The sequence below is a fragment of the Mus caroli genome, chromosome 9 (assembly GCF_900094665.2).
Source record: "Mus caroli chromosome 9, CAROLI_EIJ_v1.1, whole genome shotgun sequence".
NCBI lineage: Eukaryota > Metazoa > Chordata > Mammalia > Rodentia > Muridae > Mus > Mus caroli.
In genome coordinates this window covers 74,461,088-74,483,758 of record NC_034578.1, presented here as the reverse complement: position 1 = coordinate 74,483,758, position 22,671 = coordinate 74,461,088, and the positions used below count along the sequence as shown (strand labels likewise).

The 22,671-nt window shown below is 44.6% G+C and overlaps 1 protein-coding gene across 7 annotated transcripts in view; it reads left to right on the top strand.

Annotated features, from left to right (window-relative positions):
* Lrrc1 (leucine rich repeat containing 1) overlaps positions 1–22,671 on the top strand; it is a 177,458-nt gene that overhangs the window by 40,729 nt on the left and 114,058 nt on the right. For all 7 annotated transcript variants that reach the window (XR_002378776.2, XR_002378778.2, XM_021172927.2 and 4 more), the window contains one exon: positions 5,305–5,422. Coding sequence is in view for 5 of the 7 variants with exons in the window: in XM_021172927.2 (XP_021028586.1) it covers positions 5,305–5,422 (118 nt within the window). In the remaining 2 variants the exon portion in view is untranslated. The remainder of the gene's footprint in view (positions 1–5,304; positions 5,423–22,671) is intronic.

Here is a 22,671-nt window from a genome sequence, read left to right as displayed (position 1 = left end):
CTGAGATTCCACCTCACACCAGTCAGAATGGCTAAGATCAAAAATTCAGGTAACAGTAGATGCTTGCGAGAATGTGGAGAAAGAGGAACACTCCTCCATTGCTGGTGGGATTGCAAGCTTGTACAATCACTATTCTAGTTCTTGACTTAGTGCCCAGACAGACACATTTTGTCCCCATAGCTCTAGTGCACTTTGACTTTACCTCTTCCCCTTCATGGATAATGTATGCTTTCAGGTAAGTTCTAGAAAGTTTTTCCTTAGTTCTGGAAGAGTCTCAGTGGAATTTTGTTCAGGATTTGTTGCAGCTGCAGATCATCACTCTTGCTAACACAGCTGTGGAGGTCTCTGTCTTGTGTTTGTTTTCTTCAGTGTCTCAAGAGTTCTCACTGAAGAGGTCTTTTACCTCCTTTGTTAGACTTAGTTTGTTTTCTTTTGAAGCTATTTGTAAATGAGATTGTTTCTCTCCTAATTTCTTCCTCTTCAAGTTCATTTATTGGTATATAGAAAGGCTATATACCAATTCTGGGTTTTGTGTGTTGATTTTGAATCCTGGCACTTTTCTGAAGGTGTCTAGGGTTTTCCGGTGGAGTATTGGGGTTTCTCATGTCATCTTCCTTGTCTCCATCCCCTTGTTCTCTCGTCTTCCATCTAAGTCTCCAGTGCTGTGTTGGATAAGACTGGGGACAGTGGGCACCTCTGTCTTTTTCCTGAGTTTTGTAGGAAATGCTTTTGGTTTGCACTGTCTGTCTGAGTGATTGATCAAAAAGCCAGCCTAACTTGTTCAGGACAGGGGAGGGGATTTGATTTGTGCTATATAAAACACGAAAAGATTAGCACTTTAGGTTAGGGATTAGAACTTCCAACATGGCGATAAGTGTCCTTGTAACTCAGCCCCAGCTGTGCAGAAGCTGTGGCATTCCTGACACTGTTGTTCCTTATGAGAGCTCATGCTGTCAGTTCTTCTCTACCTTATGGAGGAATTTCTGCACCTTGGGAACAACTGGTTTATGGTCGGCCATATAGTAACATGAAAGGATGCAGCCCTTTCCCAGATGCAGGAAAGAAGTACTAATAGTACCCAGAAGGGCAAAAGACCTTGTCAGATGGAGAATGCAAACAACATTTTGTTTTGTTGAATAAAAGGCTCAGTATCTGCTAAAAACAATAGTGGCTGTAAGAAGCCTGGTACCCTGTAACAACCTAGGGCAGTTGGGGTTGCTCTGAATATAATTGCCCAGAATGTGGTCTAAGTGGGTCAGTGAGCTGTAATCAAACATGCAGATTTGAAGAATAGTGCAGCAGTGAGTTCTGTCACATGATTACTCAGTGCTCAGGCACCCGGCCAGAAGAGCTACACAAATTGTTCTTCATGTGCCCTGGCTCATCTCAGACACAAGGCAGAAGGAAGGACTTATAGCTTAGGAAGTCTTCTCTCTGACTATGTGAGGAAGCTGAACATTTACGACGTGACACAGTTTGAGTGACAGACCCCTCCTGAACTGTGGAAGCCAGCAGGTGATTTAGAACATTTGAACACGGTGATGGCACCCATCAGGCTACTTTGGGAGAGGACTGAGGAGTTACTGAGGCTTCCTTTTGAGCTCATGGCATACTGCATTTTTACCACTCGTATGTGCCTTCCCATGCTAACTAAAGCACTATTGGGGGCAGGCTGTAGGGGAGGATGCTTTCCTCTGGAAACTGTGGAACAAAATTTGTTTTCTTGTTCTGACCTCTCTTAGATGTGGGGATTTGTAGGCTGTCGTCCTTGTTATTTACTGCAGACCCAAGCACCCGATTTACTTGATTTCTTGGGTTATATACGAATGAGCGCTGGATGCATGGAACTGGTGATGGCTTTTGTACTTTTGCTGTTATGCCTTTCTTGCAAAACAAAGTAAGCTTTTCATGCTTGAGTAAACACATTGATTATATTATGAAACTGTCAGACTCTTTGAACAATCGGCACCGGCTCAGTTATTCAAACATGTGACTCTTTTCAATGGCTTTTGTGTTTGCTAATGCTTTGGGACAACGAGTATAAAGAGATTGCTGTCCCTCAAAATAAATCTCAACTGATGGTTAAAGAAATCTCAAGGATTAGCCTCCATTGAACATCTTTTTCATTATCATATATGTCCAATTAGTGAAATCATTTGTGCAGATTCTTAGTTCATTTAAATAATCTGTTTTGTTTTATGTTAAAACCAGTAATTCATGCAGTATTCTTGTCAGCTGACCCAAGTGTGATCTGCTTCCATTCTACCCAACGGATCCTCACTGGATTCTCGGGCCCGCAGTTAGCATGGCCTATTACAGAGAACCTGAAACCTTGTTTTCTTTTAGAATTTTGTTTGCATTGTAAACCCTTTTCAAGTTCGATTGTGTTTGTAGTAGTTGTTTTTATTATTTGCATAATTCTGAATTATTTAACAATGGATAGCCTGTTACTTTACTCATGGTGTGCTTCCTAGCTTTATTTTAACATCATAATGCAAACATAGAGTTGTGCATTATGCTTGCTTTTGCTATTTTCAGCTCTAGTATGAGAAGTGCAAAGAAGTATATCAGTAGACTTGAAAATATTTTGTCTTTCGTGGGCTACCCACTCGCTTTTCAAAAGGCAGCGCCTCTTTGGATCACTATACAAATATTAGTTCTTTTTTTTTTTTAAACCAATACAAAGGTGAAGATGGCTACTAAATATTAGCATCTTACAATCAACATTTGGAGCATCCTCTCATCTTAGTATAGACTTTCTGTAAATTCGTTTTCTAGGTTTAAACATGCAGTATATGCTGTTGTTTCACAATATTAGTCAGCCAGGAACTATAGCAATGAAGAACAGGGGCCTCTTGCCTTTCTTGTTCCGGTTGCTGGGTTTTATCAGTGTAGATGGAGTAATATGAGTGAGACTGTTATGTATGTATCCCTCCTAGCCAAGTCTTACACTTGGGTTATGATTTTCTCTTCCTGTGATATTCATTTTCTGGAATTAACTCATCCTCATTTGCTTGTTTCTCTGTCGCCGTTCCTGTTTCTGATTTATCGCTAAACATTTGGAGACTTGGAGATTTCTTCTTTGTAGTTCCTCCCACATCAGAGAACCCTTGAGATGCGTTTTTATTCATGTTTTCAAAATTTCCATCTGGAGTCTATGCACTTGGCTTCCGTGTAGACTGGTTGTTCTCAGGGCTCGTGGTTCGGGGGTCATTTGTGAATCGCCTCCATTTCATTTTGTCTTTCTGAGCTCTGTTGATTCTGCCCAAATATCGTATGATTCTTTAAACATTTTGGGGACAAGGTGGGAAAGCGCCTTTTCCACATTTGACCGGTTGGGAGTACCGTGCTGTTTTTTCTAAGGCCGTGTGCCCTTGATTTTCAGATTTGTGTTGAGTCCAGCGCCATGCTGGGTTCCAACTCTTGTTTGTCTTTCCCCCTTTATTTCGCTCATATTTGGAAGGTTAAAAATTTCAGTTAGTTTGCAATATTCCTTACTTGTGCTTTTTCTTATTCTGTCGTGATTTTGGTGTTCCTGTGATAAGAACAACTGAGAGGAGTGAGGGGAGGAGAGATTTATTTTGGCTTACAGTTTCAGTCTCTCACTGTAGGGAAAAGAGACACGGGATTGTGAGCACAAGGTGGGGCCTGTTCCCTCATGGTGGGCCAGGATTCGGAGAAAGGGAGGTGAAGCCCAGATCTGGGCTACAACCGTCAAGTTTTACCTTGCCAGCTAGGTTCAGTTCAGATCAAACCATAGCACATTTGTGTTGTCCTGGCACGGTGCCTTTGGGAGCCAGAAGCCATGGTGTGCAGTTTCACATGTTTGAGCTCCATATTCTTACATGGATTATAACTTGTGGAGCTGTTTAGCTGTCCTGCCCCACCTTCCCATCATTTTGCAATCTCTGAGTTTCACCACACGTCTTCTAAGGGCGACTGTTAATTTTATTTACTTCTCTTAGATTCTTTTGTAGAGGTTATAATATTTTTAAATTTCTAAGTGCTTAATTCAAGTCTTTCTGGATTTGGTAACATACAGCTTCAGCTCGATTCACCTCCCTCCCCAATGCCCTGTATGCTCTGTATGCTCTAGCTGGTGATGTCTGCTTTGGTTCTCTATATTGTTTCGTGTGTGTGTGTGTGTGTGTGTGTGTGTGTGTGTGTGTGCAGTCCTCCATTTGCATGCACACACACTTGGCATCTTGCATCTCGTAGGCTTATCCTTAGGTATCTAGAGAATCTGGACTTTGCCTAAGTTAGAGATCCAGGTCCTGGGGGTGTGGGTGAGATGAACACGTGTAGACACTGTTGGCGTGTCACGCCAGCTCCTCTCTATGACAACCATTGCTATCTCTGTCTCTGTGCCTATGTCCGGGGTCCTGTTGCCCCCAGGCAAGGGTGAGCTCTCACTAATAGTCTGTGACCTTTTTTTATTTTTCTTAAATTAGGGTTGCATTATTCTTGTCCTTAAAGCCCTTGAGCTTTCTGTTAGCTTTTGTGTCTGGCAATAAACGACAAAAAAGAGAAGACAAGGATTTAGCTATTTCTTAAAGATGAATTTTCAATCAGTTTTCCTTCGTTTAGAGGTACTTAACCTAATTTCTTTATGTCTGCTTTTAGCACAGCTCTGTTTTTTTATTTTTTTTTATTTTTTATTATTTTTTTCTCAAATTTTGCCTTTAAGAATTTTGTTGCATAATTATCTAGTTCCCTTTTGCTTTGTATGTTAGTAGTCTTCATAGACTTCTTGCATATCTTTATATTTGTGTTCATCACTGTATAAGTTTAGTACAACGTTGCCTTCATCATGGGGATCTGGTGCAGACTTTTGATTCTTGGTTATAATATTTTTTTACTTGCTGCACACAATGTGAGATATTAGATCTATAATCAATAGAATTAATGCATTATATTTTATTGAAATAGTTTTAATTAAAATTCTTCTAAAATTTATTCTGTTTATATGTTCGATATCATAGTTTTAATATTACTTTTGATAAGTAGATGTGGCAGTCTATTCTCTCGAAGTTGCTTGTTCATTTTTTAAACATCTTTATTTTTAAATTCTTACAGATGGGTAAGAATTCACAAAAATTGTATGCCCTGAGAGGTGCATAAAGATATATTTATATTTTATATTTATATATGAAGATATTTCATATGAGCAGTTTACTACTCAAATCAAGAATTTGACATTGGCACAGTCTTCATTAGTATTAAAATATAAACTGAAATGTTCTGTGAGCTCGAAGGGCCATGCAAAAATGTATGAAACCCATGTAAAACCATTTTCTTTTTCAGCAATTTTTCCAGCTAGTCAAATTACGGAAGCTTGGGCTCAGTGATAATGAAATTCAGCGGCTCCCTCCAGAAATAGCAAACTTCATGCAGCTCGTGGAACTCGACGTGTCTCGGAACGGTAAGAAGGCATCCATCCCACTTAGATTGTCCTTGATGCTGGGGACATAATTAATAACCATGAATATATAAAGGTTATTTTAGGTGCTTTTTCTAGCTGTGGGAGGGCTATGCATATGCTTTTTGTATATGGAAATTAATGAGATTTAAATTTTACGGTTTTGAGACAAGGTCTTACTTTGTAGCTCAGGCTGCCCTTGAACTTTCCAATTCTCCTACCTCAGCCCCACTAAGTACCAGGAGCCTATCCATGTCTCACTGTGCTTGGATAATAACACTTTAAATAGTTGGTCAACTTGTAATAGTTACCAACACTGTTTTTGTAACTTTCTTTTCCCCCTGAGACAGAGTTTCTCTGTGTAGCCCTGGCTGTCCTGGAACTCACTTTGTAGACCAGGCTGCCCTCGAACTCAGAAATCTGCCTGCCCCTGCCTCTGCCTCCCAAGTGCTGGGAATAAAGGCATGCACCGCCACTCCAGGCTTGTTTTTGTAACTTTTAAAAGTAGCTTCAGTCTTCACTCCTCCAGTTGGCTGGATACCATGTGACTTACCTTGCTCAGTTTGGTTTGGTTTGGTTTGTGAGACGAGGTCTTAGTATCTAACTCTGTCAGGCCTGCTACTCATTGTGAAGCCCAGATGGCCTTGAACTTGTGGCCGTCTGAGCTATCAGCCTACTGAGTACCAGGGTTATGGGTGACTGTGACTAGCACTGGCTCCTTTTACTGAACAGAACAAAACAAAACAAAACAAAACAAAAACAACCTGTGAGTTGTAGTTCAGTTTCTGTCTTTCAGACACTGTAGGCCCAAGAACCATATTTGGAAGTGGATCATTGTTACAGTAGTGAAGAAGGGTCCCTCCCTTTTTAAAGCCCCTCTTCCATGGCTCTCTCACATTCCATTCTGTAAGTTCGGAGTTGCCTTTTGACTGTGCTATTTCATTGACTTGGGTCCTTTATCTTCCCTGAGAACCATTTCTTGTTTTGAAAGTACTGGGGAGAAAAAGTCGTGCTTTAAACTGGCTTATGCATCCCAGAAGGAAAGATAGCTCCAGTAAAGTGGGTTTTACACTTAGGCTGGAGCAGAGTGGACGTTCCAGTAGCTACAGTTGATACCACTTGGGGTTCATACCCCCACCCCCACCCCCACTGCCTCTGTTCTAGCTGCTGTGTCCTTTCCTCTCCACTAGCCTGCTCTCTTGGAACCACCTTGTGGTGTCTTTCCCCCCCCCCCCAACCCCCGACCGGCAGCTTTTATGGCCCATGTCTGTGTACTTTTTCTGCTTCTGTCCCTGATGTGGTACCCATTTACCAGTGACTCCTTGTTAAGGGCACTCTTCAAGCTTACTGTTTTGTACCAACCATCAGCAATAAGCTATAAGATGGCTGTCCTGGGAGATGAGAGCAAGTCACATGAAGTGACTCTTCCCTCCCTGAGGGTTTCTGATCCTGAGCAGACTTTTTCCACACTGGAGTTGAGAGGGGGACCTGGCCTGGCTGGAAGTGCATCTAGGAAGTGTCTGTATGATAGAAATGACTTCTCAGCTTAGCAGTAACCTGAGTTACTTAAAAAAAAAAATTACAAAGCTGCCTGTTTACAAAGAAGCAGCAACCAACTGGAAAGAAACTGAAATCACAAAGTAGAAATGAAACGCATCTTTGAAATTGGAATTACAAAGGAGGAATTAGTGGGGGCCAGGAAATACATGAAGAAGGAAAAGCAAGGACAGTTCTGTGTTCTCTGTGATGGGAAGCCCTGGGAGGTCGATAGTGGCTGGTTGCTTCCTGGCCCCACAGTTCTCTGAGAACAGTAGCTAGGAGGGAGAGCTACATGCCTCTTCCATGCGCTCATTTTTAACCTCCAGCAAATTGACAAACGAAGCTAAGCATGCCTGAAGTCTGTGACAGGGCATAGCATTTCCTGCCCCCCGGGGTACTCACTCTGAACCTCTGAGATTTCCAAATCAAGCCATGCCTTCTTCGAGCGGTGGGGCCTTATGAAGGACCCAGCATTTTTTTTTTCAAGTTCCCCCGAGGCTGTTTGAGAAATGCTGAGGGCCCTAACCTGTCCTAGAAGAGCCTTGCCTTCATTATCTGGCTGGCTAGGGAATGTGGTAGTTTGGGGTAGGGGATGCAGGTTCATGGGATAGGGGCAGGAACCGCCCTACATGTAGGAAGAATGTAGCGTGGAGCATGGGTGAGTTCAGGGAAAGCCTTGCCAGATTGTCAGAGCAGAACAAGGTCACTGCTGTATAACTAACAGCACAGGGTCTCAGGCTGCTGCCCGGCTGGCAGGCCTCACCTCAGTGTGTTTCCTCTCCCGTTTCCTTTTACGTACAGTTATTTTTCTGGCAGATAAAACGGCGTCAATATAAATTTCCAAGGCAACGGAGCAGATAAATAAAGCCCACGAAGCCCGCAGCCCGTTAGAGGCGGTGTGAGAACCTACTCTGTACTCTTTGGGACACTGAGGGTCTGGGGCCGTTGTCGGAGGCCTGTCTAGTCTCTGCTTTTCTGCTGCACTAATTGGAGCTGCCTGCTGCAGACAGAAGCTGATTGTCTTCAGTCCCCTGCCCACCAGGGCTGGCTGCTTCTTGATAGGGCTTTCAATGGAATGACAGTTCCTGTGTTTCTAAAAAGCAGGGCTTTGACCATGACGGAAGAAGGCAAGGTGTTGGTGCCAGACCACACAGCCATTGGATTTACTGCGTGTTGAACTTGACCGTGCAGTATCAAGCTGACAGTTTTGTTAAAATTGAAGATTCTGAAGTGGTGGATCTGAAGTGGCCTTGAGACTTGTGCCTTGGTTCCCAGGGGCTGCTGACCCTCTCAGCGGCTTCTAAACCTCCCAGTCTACCAAACAGACAGTAGCAATATTTTAGAAGTCAGCACTCAGACTTGGTACAGACTTCGATCAGAAATCTTACATGATTGTGAGCCTAACTTCTCTCTGCCTCAGACAACCCTGCACCTCTGCTTGTAAGATGGGTAATCATCAAGATATTCCTGGTCCAGGACAATATGCTACAGCTGATTTAAGCTCACGTTCACTCGGATTCTCTTTCCTTGCTTAAATGAAAGATAAAAGAGAAGGTTTGTGTTTCTCTCTAAGAAAGTCTGTAACTTAGATTTTTTTTCAAAGGATTATGAGGTGAGGGCGTGGCTTACGGCAGTGCTAGGCTGTGAAGCTCCCCCCAGCCCCCCTTTTTTGGTGGGGATATGAAGTAGTGGCTACTCCCAGAATTACTGGCTGAGGACCTTGGGCCAGAGTCCTGGCTCTGTGATGACTGCCAGAACTGCTTTGGATTGGCTCTTGGCTCTGCTGGCCTGTGAAGGGATGGAATGAGGTCCTACTTCTTGTCTGGAACAAGTGAGCACCAAGTTTCATGCCAAATGGGAAGGGACCAGAATATGAATATGCCACCAGAAAAAGACACTTTGTGTTTTCCTTGACTATAGACTAAAGGATGCCTGGGATGTAGCATATGGAGTTGACATCTGGGTACGGTGTTAAAAGCTTATATAAAACGGTATAGACTTAATACAGACAGGCCACGTGTAAGGCATTTTCTGTAGTTCAGTGCCTGTAGCTTGCTGCTGGAACTTTAGGTCTGTTTCCTGTGTCCACCTGTTCTCAGCTGTCCTAGGGAAACGGCCTCTGGTCATAGAATTGAACCATCATATTATCTGATCTCCAAGGATCTGGGGCAGACTTCAGCCCCGGTGTTAGTAGATTGACATTTGTAGTTGACACTAATTTGACTTCAGCCATGCCGTGTCATTCTCCTCTTAATTTAGTTTTCCCCATAGTATGAGGCCCGACCGCTGGCACTGCTAAAGATCGTTATTGGTGAAGCGAAAACCTGTAACATTTACTATTGATTCATGGTGAGAATACTATCCATTTTCCAGTTTTATTCCATGAGTTGCTATGTATAAGGCCTTATAATACTATATTCTATTTATTCATTTCTGAATATTCTATTATTCATTTCTGGTGGTGAGAGTGGCTTTGTTTTTGTAATTTAGAACACTATGCTCTTTTGGGAAGTAACTATTGAGATTAAAAGGGCAATTTAAAAGAATAACGAAGAGCACAGGAAGTGTTAGAGTTGAAGGTGCAGTGAGGATGGCCAGGTGGAAGGGATGCTGGATAGTTTTGCATCCTGAGCCAGAGAAGGCTCAGGGTTACTCTCTCATAAGGAAAATCCCAGCTCGTGACTAGCTAGTTAGCAAACCTGAGTTAACAAGAACTTAGCTGTAGGGTCTTTTCAGCATAAGTAGCAACACCATGACTGCCCTGCACGGTGAGCAGAACCAGTCTGCCCATGTCTTCTGGAGCTTGGACCTCAGTTTAATGCTTAGGGTAGTTCCTTCTGTCCAAGCAGGGAGTGCTGGGCAGTGCCTATGGCCTGCAGCTTTTGGCTTCTTTGGTGTGATTTATAACCAGGCTGGAGACCTGCTGAAGTGATCTTGTGCCTGCTTCAGAGTCTGTCTCGAGAAAAGATCTCTCTGGTAGCACAAATCTAGAGTGTCTGTCTGTCCTCCTCCTCAGTTACACACTGCTCTCATTTGGTTTCTTTGTAATTAACTACATCTATCCACACCAGAAGAGCTGTACAAGTCTGCTGTTACCCACACGTCAGATAGGCTGTAATGAAGCCATTGCGCTGGTCTCTCTGGCTGCCTGACTCAGGCCCAAGATTAACACCATGCTGAGCACATTGCACAGCTGGACCAGGAGAGTTTCCTTGTCATGATCACCAGGGACCATGAGAGACATCGGCAAAAGGAAGCACACAGCTAGACTCGCTTGGCGCACTCAGCCCGGAGCCTGTGCTTTGAGTGACAAGACTTTCTCCTTCTTTTCACGTGCCTTTTCTGCCTTAGTTTGTACCTTCTTGTGAGTCAATACAGAAAAAAAAATAGGGTTGCTTTCTACTTGCAAAAAGCAAAGTACTTTGTCAGTGTTCTGTTGCTGTGAAGAGATACTATGGCCAAGGCAACTTATAAAAGAAAGCATTTAACGGGGGCTTCTTAGTTTCAGAGAGTTAGTCCATGACCTTCATGGGAGGGAGGCAGGCAGTCATGGTGCTGTAACAGTAGCTGAGAGCTTGCGTCCTGATTCACAGGGAGCAGGCAGAGACTGGGCCTGCCATGGGCATTAGAAGCGTCAAAGCCCACCCTCAGTGGCACACTTCCTCCAGCGAGGCCACACCTCCTAGTCCTTCCTAGACAGTCTACCTACTGAGAACCAAACATGCCAATATAGATCAACCTATCAGGCCGTTCTTGTCCAAACCACAACAGCACGTGTAAAGTGGTTAATTTCAAAGTGAATGTAGAAAGCAATTTGGGCTTCTGTGAGGCAAAAAGTTATATCCCAGGGCTGGAGAGATGGCTTAGAGGCTAAGCCACAAATCTCTTTTGATGAGCACATTTCATGCTTTTTGCTTGACTTTTGTTTTCTGTTTCTCATTCTTTTTTGTCCCTGTCTAGAAGGATCTTCCTCCGGTACCTAACTTCCCCATGTTATACCAGAACACGGACTCTTTGAAAAGTTGTTTCTTCCTAATGTGGCTCCTGTCTCATTATCAGCAAAATTGTACTGAATGATAGTATATTTATGTAGCATTGTCTGTTTTTCTTCTTTTAATTAGCAAGTCCATAATAACTGGAAACAATATCTCTGAATATGTGTATATAAATGCATATATATGTGTATATATATATGTATATATATATGTATATGGACAAGTTCTTTTTTTAAGATTTTATTTATTTATTTTATATATATATGATGAGTACACTATAGCTGTCTTCAGAGATACCAGGAGAAGGCATCAGATCTCATGATGGATGGTTGTGAGCCACCATGTGGTTGCTGGGGATTGAACTCAGAACCTCTGGAAGAGCAGTCAATGCTCTTAACTGCTGAGCCATCTCTCCAGCCCGGACAAGTTCTTTATTTACAGGTTTTTTAAAGGATTTCCCCATTTTTCATCTTTATCTTCTTTTCTCTACCCCTCCCCTCCCCTCCCCCCAGCTCCATCCCTCAGTCTTTTCATGCAAAGCTGCTTACCCCCACAATCCTGGTGGGTTTACATCCAGCAGGCTGTTGCATGAAGCAAAACTAATCACAAAGCTTTCACCTGGAATAAAATCATAGCCACCACAGGGTGGTGGCTTCTTTCCCATGCAGACCCTTTCCATAGATTGTGGCAGTATTGCTTACAGCCCTGATAGTGACTGGGATGAGTGCTCATACCGCTTGCTTCACTTGGATTTTGAGGTCGTCCACTTTGCCACGCTGGCTTGAGGTTAGTGCTGCTGAGCCTCAGGGCAGCTGAGCCCTAGATGATACTTCTTCATGGAGAGTGTAAGCCACGTGCTTCACTGTTGCATAGCATGTGAAGCTAGAAAAGGCAACTCTGGGAAAGGGGCAGAGGATCTTAGAGAGAAAGTCTGGGAATGAGAAGCATTGACTTGGTTATGTGTAGTAATGGTTTGATTTTCAGTTACTGGTTTGTGAGTCCTGAGTAAGCTTTCTTAAGTGTAGTTAACACAGCTGCTTAAAGCTGTGATGAAAGCAACCACGGGTCCCCTCTGAAAAGCAACGCAGCCTAAGACTCTGGGGCACTAATAATGCTTTTAGTTAACTACAGCTCTTGATTTTGTTTCGTTTATAAGTGTTTGTGGGGGAGGGTGTGCGTGCATGTGTGTGTGTGTGTGTGTGTGTGTGCATGTGTGTGCGAGGTTGATGGTGGATAGCTCCGTCAGCTACTCTCCATCTTGTTTCCTGAGGCAGGGGTTCTTGATGACCCTGATGCTCACTAATTAGGCTGTACCAATAGATAGTGGGCTCCAGAGATGTTTTTGGCTCTGGCCTCCCCATACTAGGATTATAAAGGGTGTCTTTCTGCACCCAATTTCCTTTCCTTTTTTTTTAAAGCATAAATGTTGGTGATTTGAATTCACAATTTCATGTTTGCATGGCGATGACTTTTGTGACTGATTCATCTCCTTATCCCCCTTTTTTTTTGTATTTAATACTTAAAGTATAAGTATGTTAAGTTCACCTCCACTGAAAGAGGAAACCCACAGGTACTGTAGATAGAACTACACATAAATGACTGTGTTACGGTATGTATTAAATGCCAAGACCACATAGCATCCAATCTTTCAGTAGCCGGGGCCAGTAAGATGCCAATATGACAGTACACAGAATAGGAAAAGCTGTTGTGGTTTGATGTTGAAATCTGGAAGGCTTTAATATTTATTTATTTATTTTAATTTACTTATTTTTTGAAGTCCATTTTTCTTCTTATTGTAAATAAATATTTGCTTCAATAATTCTTACAGCTTAGTTGCAGAATTACCTGTTTTCTTTCTTGGTTTGATCTGAGCAAGGTCTCCTGTGGCCCAGGCAGTCTTGAACTGTACAGTGAACAAGTGGCTTTCTCAGCTTGTCTGTCACTTGTTTCTTATAAATATATTTGCAGTATTATTGTAGAATTTTAGAACCAGTGATATCATTAAAGTGAAAATATATCAGTGCTTACCTACTTAGCTTCCCGCTGACAATGTTCACGAGGTCATGGGAATCGTATTAAATAAGCTCTAAAATTGCACAGATAACTGACTGATGTGTTAGAGGCAACTTTGCCAAGTTAAAGGGGTAAATTCTCACAAGTTGCTACAGACGATTACTTTTAAAAATATCTGGGGTTTTCAGCAAAACGGGGCAGTTTTATTAGTGCTGAATGTCCAGTGTAGCATGTGAAGGATAATGTGAGGGGTAGATGCTGAGGGCTTCTGCACCACACGGCTTCACAGATCTGGGCTTCTCCTTGTGGTATCCTGTTGTCATCCGAGCTCTCCCAGGTCCTCAGGGGAGACATGTCTGGGCTGCTTGGCTGAAACGAACAGGGAAATGGCAGACGGCTAGAAGAAAAGGAGGGAATTCTGGCTCCTGGTACGGCACAAGGTCATCTGCAAACCTGGTTGTTAGCATGCTGAAGTAGTATCATTTTTGTGCCAGAGAGAGACCACCAAGCAGAGGAGGGGGAGGGCAGTGTGCGGGGACCGCCTCATAGAGTCTGGAACACTGCGAGGTCCATGTTCTCCTCTTCCCTGGGGAAGCGGGAGTTCCAGGAAGTGCACTGTTGGAATTCCTGCCCGATTCTGAAGTTGGGGAGTGTGGTTGGCTTCATCAACTGTGTCTGTTTAAATGTTTATCTCACCTGGAAGCATCCTCTCACACACACCCAGAGAGAGAGGTTAGTTTGGCACACTGAGCTGTGGTCAAGTTAACACATAAACTTACTCACACCTAGCAAACACCCATGCACACAGTCACATCACACCTAGCAAACACCCATGCAAATAGTCACATCACACCTAGCAAACACGCATGCAAACAGTCACATCACACCTAGCAAACACGCATGCAAACAGTCACATCACACCTAGCAAACACGCATGCAAACAGTCACATCACACCTAGCAAACGCCCATGCAAGCAGTCACATCACACCTAGCAAACACCCATGCAAGCAGTCACATCACACCTAGCAAACACCCATGCAAACAGTCACATCACACCTAGCAAACACGCATGCAAGCAGTCACATCACACCTAGCAAACACGCATGCAAACAGTCACATCACACCTAGCAAACACCCATGCAAGCAGTCACATCACACCTAGCAAACACGCATGCAAGCAGTCACATCCACATGGTCCTGTGGTCATGTTCCTGCCTGCCAGCAGTGAGCTCCGCATTTGTAGGAAATACCCATGTACCCCAGAACAGAACAGAACAGAACAGAACAGAACAGAACAGAACAGAGTAGTGCTCTTCCCACATCCGTAGAAAGGTCGGTCATACAGCCAGAGTCAGGTCAAGATCATTGGTGGCCAATGGTAGTTAGTAGACAGCATTATTACGCTAATAAGTGTGATTTCTAACTTGAAACCTGAGACTTAACTTTAAAATAGAACTTAAAAGTTGGTGTTTTACTTTGTGGAGTCCTTGAAGCACTTGCTTTAAGCGACACAAGGTCATGAAAGGATTTGGAGCCAGCGATTGATACTTAACAGATTGCTTTGGCCTTTTCAAGTTCTAGTTTGCTTGTCTGTAAAGTGAAGACTTTAGGTATCGGATTAGCAAAAAGGCTGCACACAGTGCTTAGAGCAGCACCTTGTATGGAGGACCGCAGCAGTAGGCGCTGCAGTTAGTCCTGCCTGCTTGCCATTCGGACATGAAAATGAGTTAGCGCTGAGGGTCAGAATTCAGGAGTTGGGTGAGGACCCAGCTGAGATGCAGACACGACAAACGCCACACACTGTCACAGGCTTGCCCTTTATATCTTACCTTCACCTCAGTTCTGTGATTTGGGGGTACCATTGTCTCAGGATGGGTAAGGAAACTGAGGTTTGAAGATATTACCACGTGCCCCAAATTACTCCTCATTAGTGGTGGAACTGAACCACGGCACCACGAAAGAGCAGCACTCTTCATTGTCCTGTGATTGAAGGTAATAAAGTCAAGGCTAACAGTTTAGTCCATGTTTTTAGAGATGCGAGGTTGTCAACCTCTGAATTGAAGACAGAAACAGTTTTCCAGAAGCTAGTTTCTTAGTCTGTTCATGCTTCTCTAACAAATTGCCTTAGACTGAGTAGTTTCCACACAACAGGAAGTTTTGTGTTTATAATTCAGAGGCTGGGACGTTCAGGAGCAGAGCAGATATGGTATATGGTGAGGGTATGCTACTGTCGGCTTTGAGGATGCCACCTTCATTCTACATCCCTTGGTAGCAGAATGGACAGGGGAACTGGCTGGAGCATCTTTTATAAGGAATAAACTCTCTTTATAACTTGTTCACTTCCCAAAGGCTCTACTTACTTCAGTCACTTTGGCTATTAGGATCCACCTAGGGACACCAACATTAGATGACACCATGCTGTTTGTGACCATCTTGAGGCCAGTAGCAGGCTATCATCCAGCGAAGAAAGGCACAACACAATAGTCCTGAGGTAGCGTGGTGCTCTTGTGACAAGAGATGGGTATATTTCTAGGGGTGGAGGTCCAAGAAGGGAGCTCAGGATGTACATGCTTTGTCCCTTTTAAAGGAAAAAACAAAGCCATTAGAGAGCAGCGAGTGTCCCCCAGAAGCAGGTGTGGCTTTCCCCTCTGACTTTGTGAGCTCTGGTGGCTGTTGACTAGCTCACCCCGCGCTCTTTTCCAAGGGTGTGGCTCTTTTCACTGAGCACGGCTGGGGAAATTGGGATTCCTGACGTAGATGCTGGGTGGTGAGAGGGCAGGATGGCATGGGCTCTCAGTGTCGCTTGGTTGCTATAAACTTTTCCTGGGCCCCGAGCTCATTGCCACAGCTCATCGGTGGCATCTGTGCCACGCTCTGCCCCAAGCACAGTGACTTTTCCTTGCTGAAGTTTTCTCTGTAACGCAGAGTAACAGGCCACAGGCTTCCTTGGTTGTTACCCCTCCCTGAGCAGGCCAGCGCTCTGAACTTTGAGGGTCACCACTGTTTTAATTTGAGCTTTTTAGAGGATTAAGGAGACTGGCAGTAGACACAAGGAACTAGTTCTGTAAGCAAGATGACAGCAGTGTAGATCTTTGTTGAGAGGTTTACCAGTGTGTTGATTGTGTACCAGTCTGGGGTGGAAGTCCTTCATACGCATTTTCTCACTCAGTCCTCAGAACATCTCCCTGGCATCGGCTCTAGTCTTCCCTCTAGAGATGCTAAAGCCACGCTTGGGCTAAAAGCCGACTCCAGTTGTGTGATTTAGGCATAGAACTGGCCTAGATATTCTAGTTCTAAAATTACAATTCTGCTTCCTCAGTATGAAACTTATATTTTGTAGCCAGAAATAATTGTCATTGATATTTTTGTATTTCCCTTTTTATTAATTGTTTTACAAAAATTGGTATCATTCATCAGTAGATACACATATACTGCTTTTATTTACTTAATATTGGTTGTGAGCGTTCCTGGTGCCAACGTGGATACTTACTCAGATTAACCAGTGTGACTCAACTTTTTTTTTTTTTTTTTTTTTACCTTTCTGGAGAAACTATGAATAGACCTGTAATTTAACACCAGCGGGGAAGCTCTAGATGTCAAAGCTAAGGCTGAAGTGGTGTGGCTCACACGTAAGAGAAGTTCCAGAAGAGTCTAATGCAAGCGCCAACCAGGCTGAGTGGGGAGAGATGAGCCTTCAGCATTAAAGTCCGCTGGTTGCGGATCCCACCCTTGCTGGAACCTGTTGGGGAGCCACACTCACGTTGTGACCACGAAGTCACAACGGCGGCGAATGGGGACATGTGGGCAGGAACAGACCAGGGATAAATGCGTGACTTCCTAAAGTGCTTTGAAGCAACTAGTTCTCTGTTTACCCACCATGTATTTGGCAGAGTGCCCGTTGGAAGGGCCGTGCACACTAATAGTCGATGCCTTGAAGTATTTGACTTTGCTTTCAACTTTCATGTACTGGTGTTGCCAAGCCTTAAGGACCAGGCCTTCCAGTCACCAAGCCAAGAGCAGTGGGGTGGAGACGAACAGTGACTCCCGAGTTAGTCAAGCAGGGAAGGCTGAGGACAGCTTCCTGGGATTGAAGACAGTGAAGCTCTGGGGAATAGGTAGTTGATGGAGACAAGTTCGTGTTCTCATCTGTGCTCATGAAACTGTGATTAGATTTGGATCAGAAGGCATGGGATACTATGGAAATTTGGGGAAAATGAAATACGTTATTGGAGCCAATGAAAGACTACGCTAGAGAGGAAGGTCTGAAAGGCTGAAAGCCAGGAACGTCTTCCTGAAAGCTCTTGGTAGCTGGGGCAGGGTGCAGCAGAGGTCTGGTGTGCTTAGCTCCCTGGACCTAGCAGGACGCTTGGAGTTATTTAAGGACAGGCTGGATGCAGGAGGCCAGGCATCTGTGAGGGAAACCAGACTAAATGGACCAGACCTGAGGGCAGCTAGCTGTAAGCCTGCAAGATTGGGGTGCTACTGTGGGCACAGATGAGAGAGTTTATGCCTGAGATGACTCATTGCCCTGAGAGACGGGAGACAGTGATTTCTGGGCATGTGAGGGTGAGGCGACTTTGTCAGTGGAGTGGTTCCATGGTAGCTAAATATAAGGGTCTGAGATTTAAAGGAAATTTTTTGGGAAGAGGTGAAGGGCTGAGAATCCTCCATCTTTATTGAGATCTGAAACCACTCTGGGGAGGGGCTGCGGGTGCTGGAGGGGCAGAAGAGCACAAAGAGAACATCCTTGTAAAGGGAAAGAACTTGGGGCGGGCTCTGGAAGACCTCAGCGGAGGGTTGGCCAGCAGTGCTGACTGCCACTGTCGGAAAGGTCAGATGAGGAACAGAACAGTGGTCCACAGAGATGCAGTATAGAAATGAAGCTGACGTGTTGCAGATTAGGCTGTTGTCTGTTATCATAGATGAATTCATTATGCATAGTCTGTGGAAGGACAGAACCCTGGGTTGCTCTGTCATTAAAGGGCTGCTGAAAAGGAGCCCAGAAAGCCAAACTAGGAAGGAAGAAATAAAACAAACAAACAAACAAACAAACAACAAGAACAAAAAAGGGAGCTGAGGAAGCTGACCTGGGCGGGTGGGCACCCCAGGCAGGACTGAGTATAAAGTGAGAGGGAATGGGCAGAAAGTGTGCGGTGAACTTCCCACCGTGTTTGCCAGAGGTCCCCTGTGAGCCAAAGGGAGCGGTTACACCATGTAGTGCTGTAATACTCTTTTTGCGCAGTTTGAGAGGTCAGAGGAAAACTTGAGATGGAGTAGGAGTCTCTGTTTCCCAGAGGAAACAGCAGTGATTACTGTTTGCTGAGGGTCAGCGGTACTGAGGGGTGGGGTTGCCGACAATGGCGGGTGTGTCTTGGACAGCTGCTGATGATACAATTGATGGAGGAGTTTCACAGCACCCCGCTTGCATCCTGCATGTGCCTGGGTGTTGTGTGATGTGAGGGTTATGTTGTGCAGGCGTGGCCGTTGCTGCACTGAGGTAGACCCAGTAGGAAAGGAGTGTGTAACCAGCCAGTCGGTGTTGTCTTTCTGGAGTGTAAACATTGGCTGTGGATGGGACCAGGCTATGATCACGTTAGGCCTCTTAGTCGGCGTTATGGCTTGAGGGTTCCAGGCAGATGTTCCCTCCTGAGCCTTTTAACTGCATTCACCATGCAGTGCTTGCAGGCTTATTTTGTATAGGATTTTTCTTTCCCTTCAGAATTAGAAAAGCAGTGTGGTCATTATAAAATGCCAATGGAGGAAACTTCCTCCATTGTGACTAAGGTTGTCTGTTGAGTATCCCACTATATGTGGTTAATTTTATTTACTATCTTTCCCAGATAGAAATCTTTTGGTACTGCCTAAGCTGGGCCTGACTCTTGGATTTGGGAGGCTCTCCTCTCCAAATCCTCCAGATAGCTGGGGCTACAGGTGCATGCGTGCACCATGCCTGGCTTTATTTCACTCGTTTATGACTGTCTCAGCTGCCGAGATCTTAGTGGGAAAATATCACTCCTCCTTAACTGTTGCCACATGGTCCAGCATGTATGTCAGCCCCCAGTCTGACTGGACAAATGGACAGGCGAGCAGACTGAGCTTTGCCATTTGGGCCACCACTTCTATCCAGTTGTGTTTCGAGACATAATCACGGCAGAGAGCATCATGTTTGTCTCTCTTTATTATAGGCCTGCTTATTATATAGAAGATGCTAGGGAAGTGGGAGGGGGCGTCTCTAGACTTTATATGCAGCCTGCACTGTATAAACTATAGAAGATTTAAGCTGCTCAGGAACTGGTAGGTGAGTGGCAGAGAACATGTGGAAACGGGATGATTGCACATTTGTGCAAGTATAAGCTGAGGTCTGTAGTACACTCTCAGTTGTTATAAAGGGCACCGAGACTTCTACATTAAGTTCCAGAGCCAAGACACTCATTGCTGCTCTGCACGTCAGGCACTGGCTATGGTCACACCTAGCATAGGCAGAGAGAGCCCTGATGACCAGGAGCAGACACGATGCTGTGTGTTCTCAGGAATGTGCAAGCCGCCTTGGTAGAATCATGCTTGTAGGTTTGAAAGCGTAGACAAGAAAAACACCCCCAAGGGCGGTGACTCAGAAGTCCCTCACTGTCGTCAGCCAGAGAAAGCGCTAGTTTCAAGGGTGGTGATGGCAGCTAGGATTCTTTCTAGCAATGTTAACTCTGGATTGTGGTCTGTCTTCCTTCACTTGGAGCAGATGTGCTCTGAGGCCACCTACATAGAATCCTTGCTAAAATCCCATATTTCCATCCCAGCCAAGTCAAGATTTCTGAAGCCAGATAACCAAAGTTTGTATTTAAAATCCAAAAACTTGAAATTTAAATTGGAGCTAGTCACCAGAACCTGGGCAGTTCTTGATTGGGTCCAGATGCTAAAGTAGTATTTAGGTCAAAAGGATGCTACAGTCTGACCTTTCTGGTGTTCATCTAAATCTGCAATAGTTTTACATATGGATAGATTTCACGTCCCTATTTTGAAAATCTGAAATTTGAAACATTCTACACTCTGAAACATTGAGTACCCAGGTGAATTTTGGGTATAGGGATTTCCAGCTGATGGGCTGGATCAGTTCATGTTAACTTGGCACAGCTGTCCTGAGTGCTATAAGAAAGCAGGCTGAGCAAGCCAGCAAGCAGCACTCCTCTGTGGCCTTTGCTTTAGTGCCTATCTCCAGGTGACTTTCCTTCATAATGGGAACTAAGATGAACCTTAAGCTAAAATAAAGTCTTCTTTCCCCGGGTTGCTGATGGTCATTTTGGTTTCATTACAGTAACAGAAACCGTTAAGACACCTGGCAATGTCTGTACGCGTCTGAAATCCAGAAAATTCCAAAATCCAAAATGCTTTCGCTTTCAGGCATTTCAGATAAGAGAGAGTCAGTTTGTTCAGAACATTATTTTTGCCCAGTTCAAAAAATCAAAGGACTGTTACAGTGATCCAGTTACCATGCAGTTAAAGCAAGGATCTCCCCTTCCGCCTCCCCCCCCAGCAATCTGGATTGTGGTACCTGTGAGGATTGTTGTAAGGGCGTAGCATCGTCAGGATGTAACTTAGCTGGAATGGGCTGCATGGTTTGTTATGAACCTTAGTCCTGAAGTTTTTCCTTTTTTCTTTTTTTAAATTACAGAGAAAACACTAGTTTTACAACATGTATTTCATAACATTCATCCAGTGCCAACATCAGGAGAGGGGGGAGGCAGGGGCCAGCGAGTGCTGTGTGATGGATGCTTTGAAGAGACAGTGCCAGTTTCAGTGCCTGAGTTCTGTTGTGTCTTTTAAGGAACTTAAACACCCTTATGAGTCTCTCTCCATCTGTCAGTTGACAACTTGTAATTTGAAAGCTTTTTACAGTATTCCTTTGAGTAATGTAAACATGTTTTTTAAAATTTCTTTTGAGTGCTTTTCTTGTACTCCATTTTTTTTCTGTATCTTTTAAGGATTACTTTAGAAAAAAATGTCAGTGTGTATTGGAGGTAGAGAACGTCTTACAAGAATTAGTTTTAGGGTCTGGAAATATGGCCCCATTGTTAGGAATGAACAGCTCGCATGGAGTTCCATTCCCAGCACCCGTGTTGGGCAGCTCACAAGCACCTGCGACCCCAGCTCCGAGGGATCGGAAGCCTCTGAGGAAGAAGAGGTTAAATGAGATCCACCTTCTTCCCAGTCTCCATCCACCGATCCCCTGCTTGCCCCTGACCAGCTATGCAAACAGCTTTCTTGCCCAGTGTTGATCTTCCTTCCATCCCAGGCAGTTTAACCAGACTGGGTTAACTGGGTTAACCTGCAGCACAGACTTTGGGAGTTGAATCTGTCCCTGTAGGAGGAAATCACTTGGTTGTGGAGGTAAAGTGTGCATGGGAGTAACTGTGAGGTCCCACGTTAATGGCCAACTCCTCAATCCGTAGTGGTTTGAGTCTATCTACATCTCAGGTTCAAGTGAGGCGGGGTTTTGTTTTGTTTGCTTGCTTGGTTCAAGGCAGTGCCCTAGGCCCACCCTGGGCTGCCCTTTTGACTTTGTGGGCTTGGGTGACAGTGGTCCCAGAGATGGGTATGTTAGGGCTGAGAACCAGCAAAAGTAAATGCCCGGGTATTTGCTGAGGTTTCCGTAAGACAACCCCCTCCCCAATCTTCTTCCTCCCTCCCTCTCCTGCAGGGTTTTACTCCGTAGCTCAAGCTGTCCTTACCTCACCTGATAGTCCCTTTGTGCCAGAAGACTGAAAATCCCTCAAGTGCTAGAATACTCAGTGGTTATATTACTATAGTAGGGGTGTGCTTTGGAAAAACCCAGTAATAAAACTGGTTGAGAACGGTGTCCTGTCTGCTTCATCTAGGCCAAATGGCTTCTCCCTGTATTTCTCTAGAACTGTGTTCACTCTTGGCCCTGCACTCTTACCTACTCTGTGTGTGTTATCCAAAGAGTGACTCATTTAGCCTGTGAGTCTCTCAGCTGACAGGCAATGTGTGTAGTGGTGTGGCAGGCAAACACGGCTCGGTAGGGTGTGACCTAATTGGAAGGGCAAGGGGTGCTTTTAAAAGAGAACAGGGAAACTGGCAGCATGAGACTGGTCAGAGGAGTGGGCCATTGCAGGGGTGTGGGGAGTGGGCAGCTGCATGGGTGTGAGGAGTGGGCCACTTGCAGGGGTGTGAGGAGTGGGCAGCTGCAGGGGTGTGGGGCAGTGGACCAATGCAGGGTTGTGGGGCAGTGGGCCGCTGCAGGGGTGTGGGGAGTGGGCAGCTGCAGGGGTGTGGGGAGTAGGCCACTTGCAGGGGTGTGAGGAGTGGGCAGCTGCAGGGGTGTGGGAGTGGGCCAATGTAGGGGTGTGAGGAGTGGGCAGCTGCAGGGGTGTGGGAGTGGGCCAATGTAGGGGTGTGGGGAGTGGGCTGCTGCTGGGGTGAGTCAGAGGGAGAATTTTTGCTTTGTGGTCTAAGATAAGGGAGAAGTTGGGGTAGGGGTGTGGAGTTAGACTTTCTGGATCAAAATATACCGCCATTAGAATTTTCTAGAGAATTTGATATATAAGTACCAGTGACTGTATTTTAGCCGTATTAACTCAGAATAAGTCCAGAGAGCTGTAATTTTAAATGAAAAGGGAAGATTCTGATGAATAAAACTATTTCACTTTTGATAGTTGCTATTTTCTTGAAGTATAAGTAACTTTTTTTTTTTT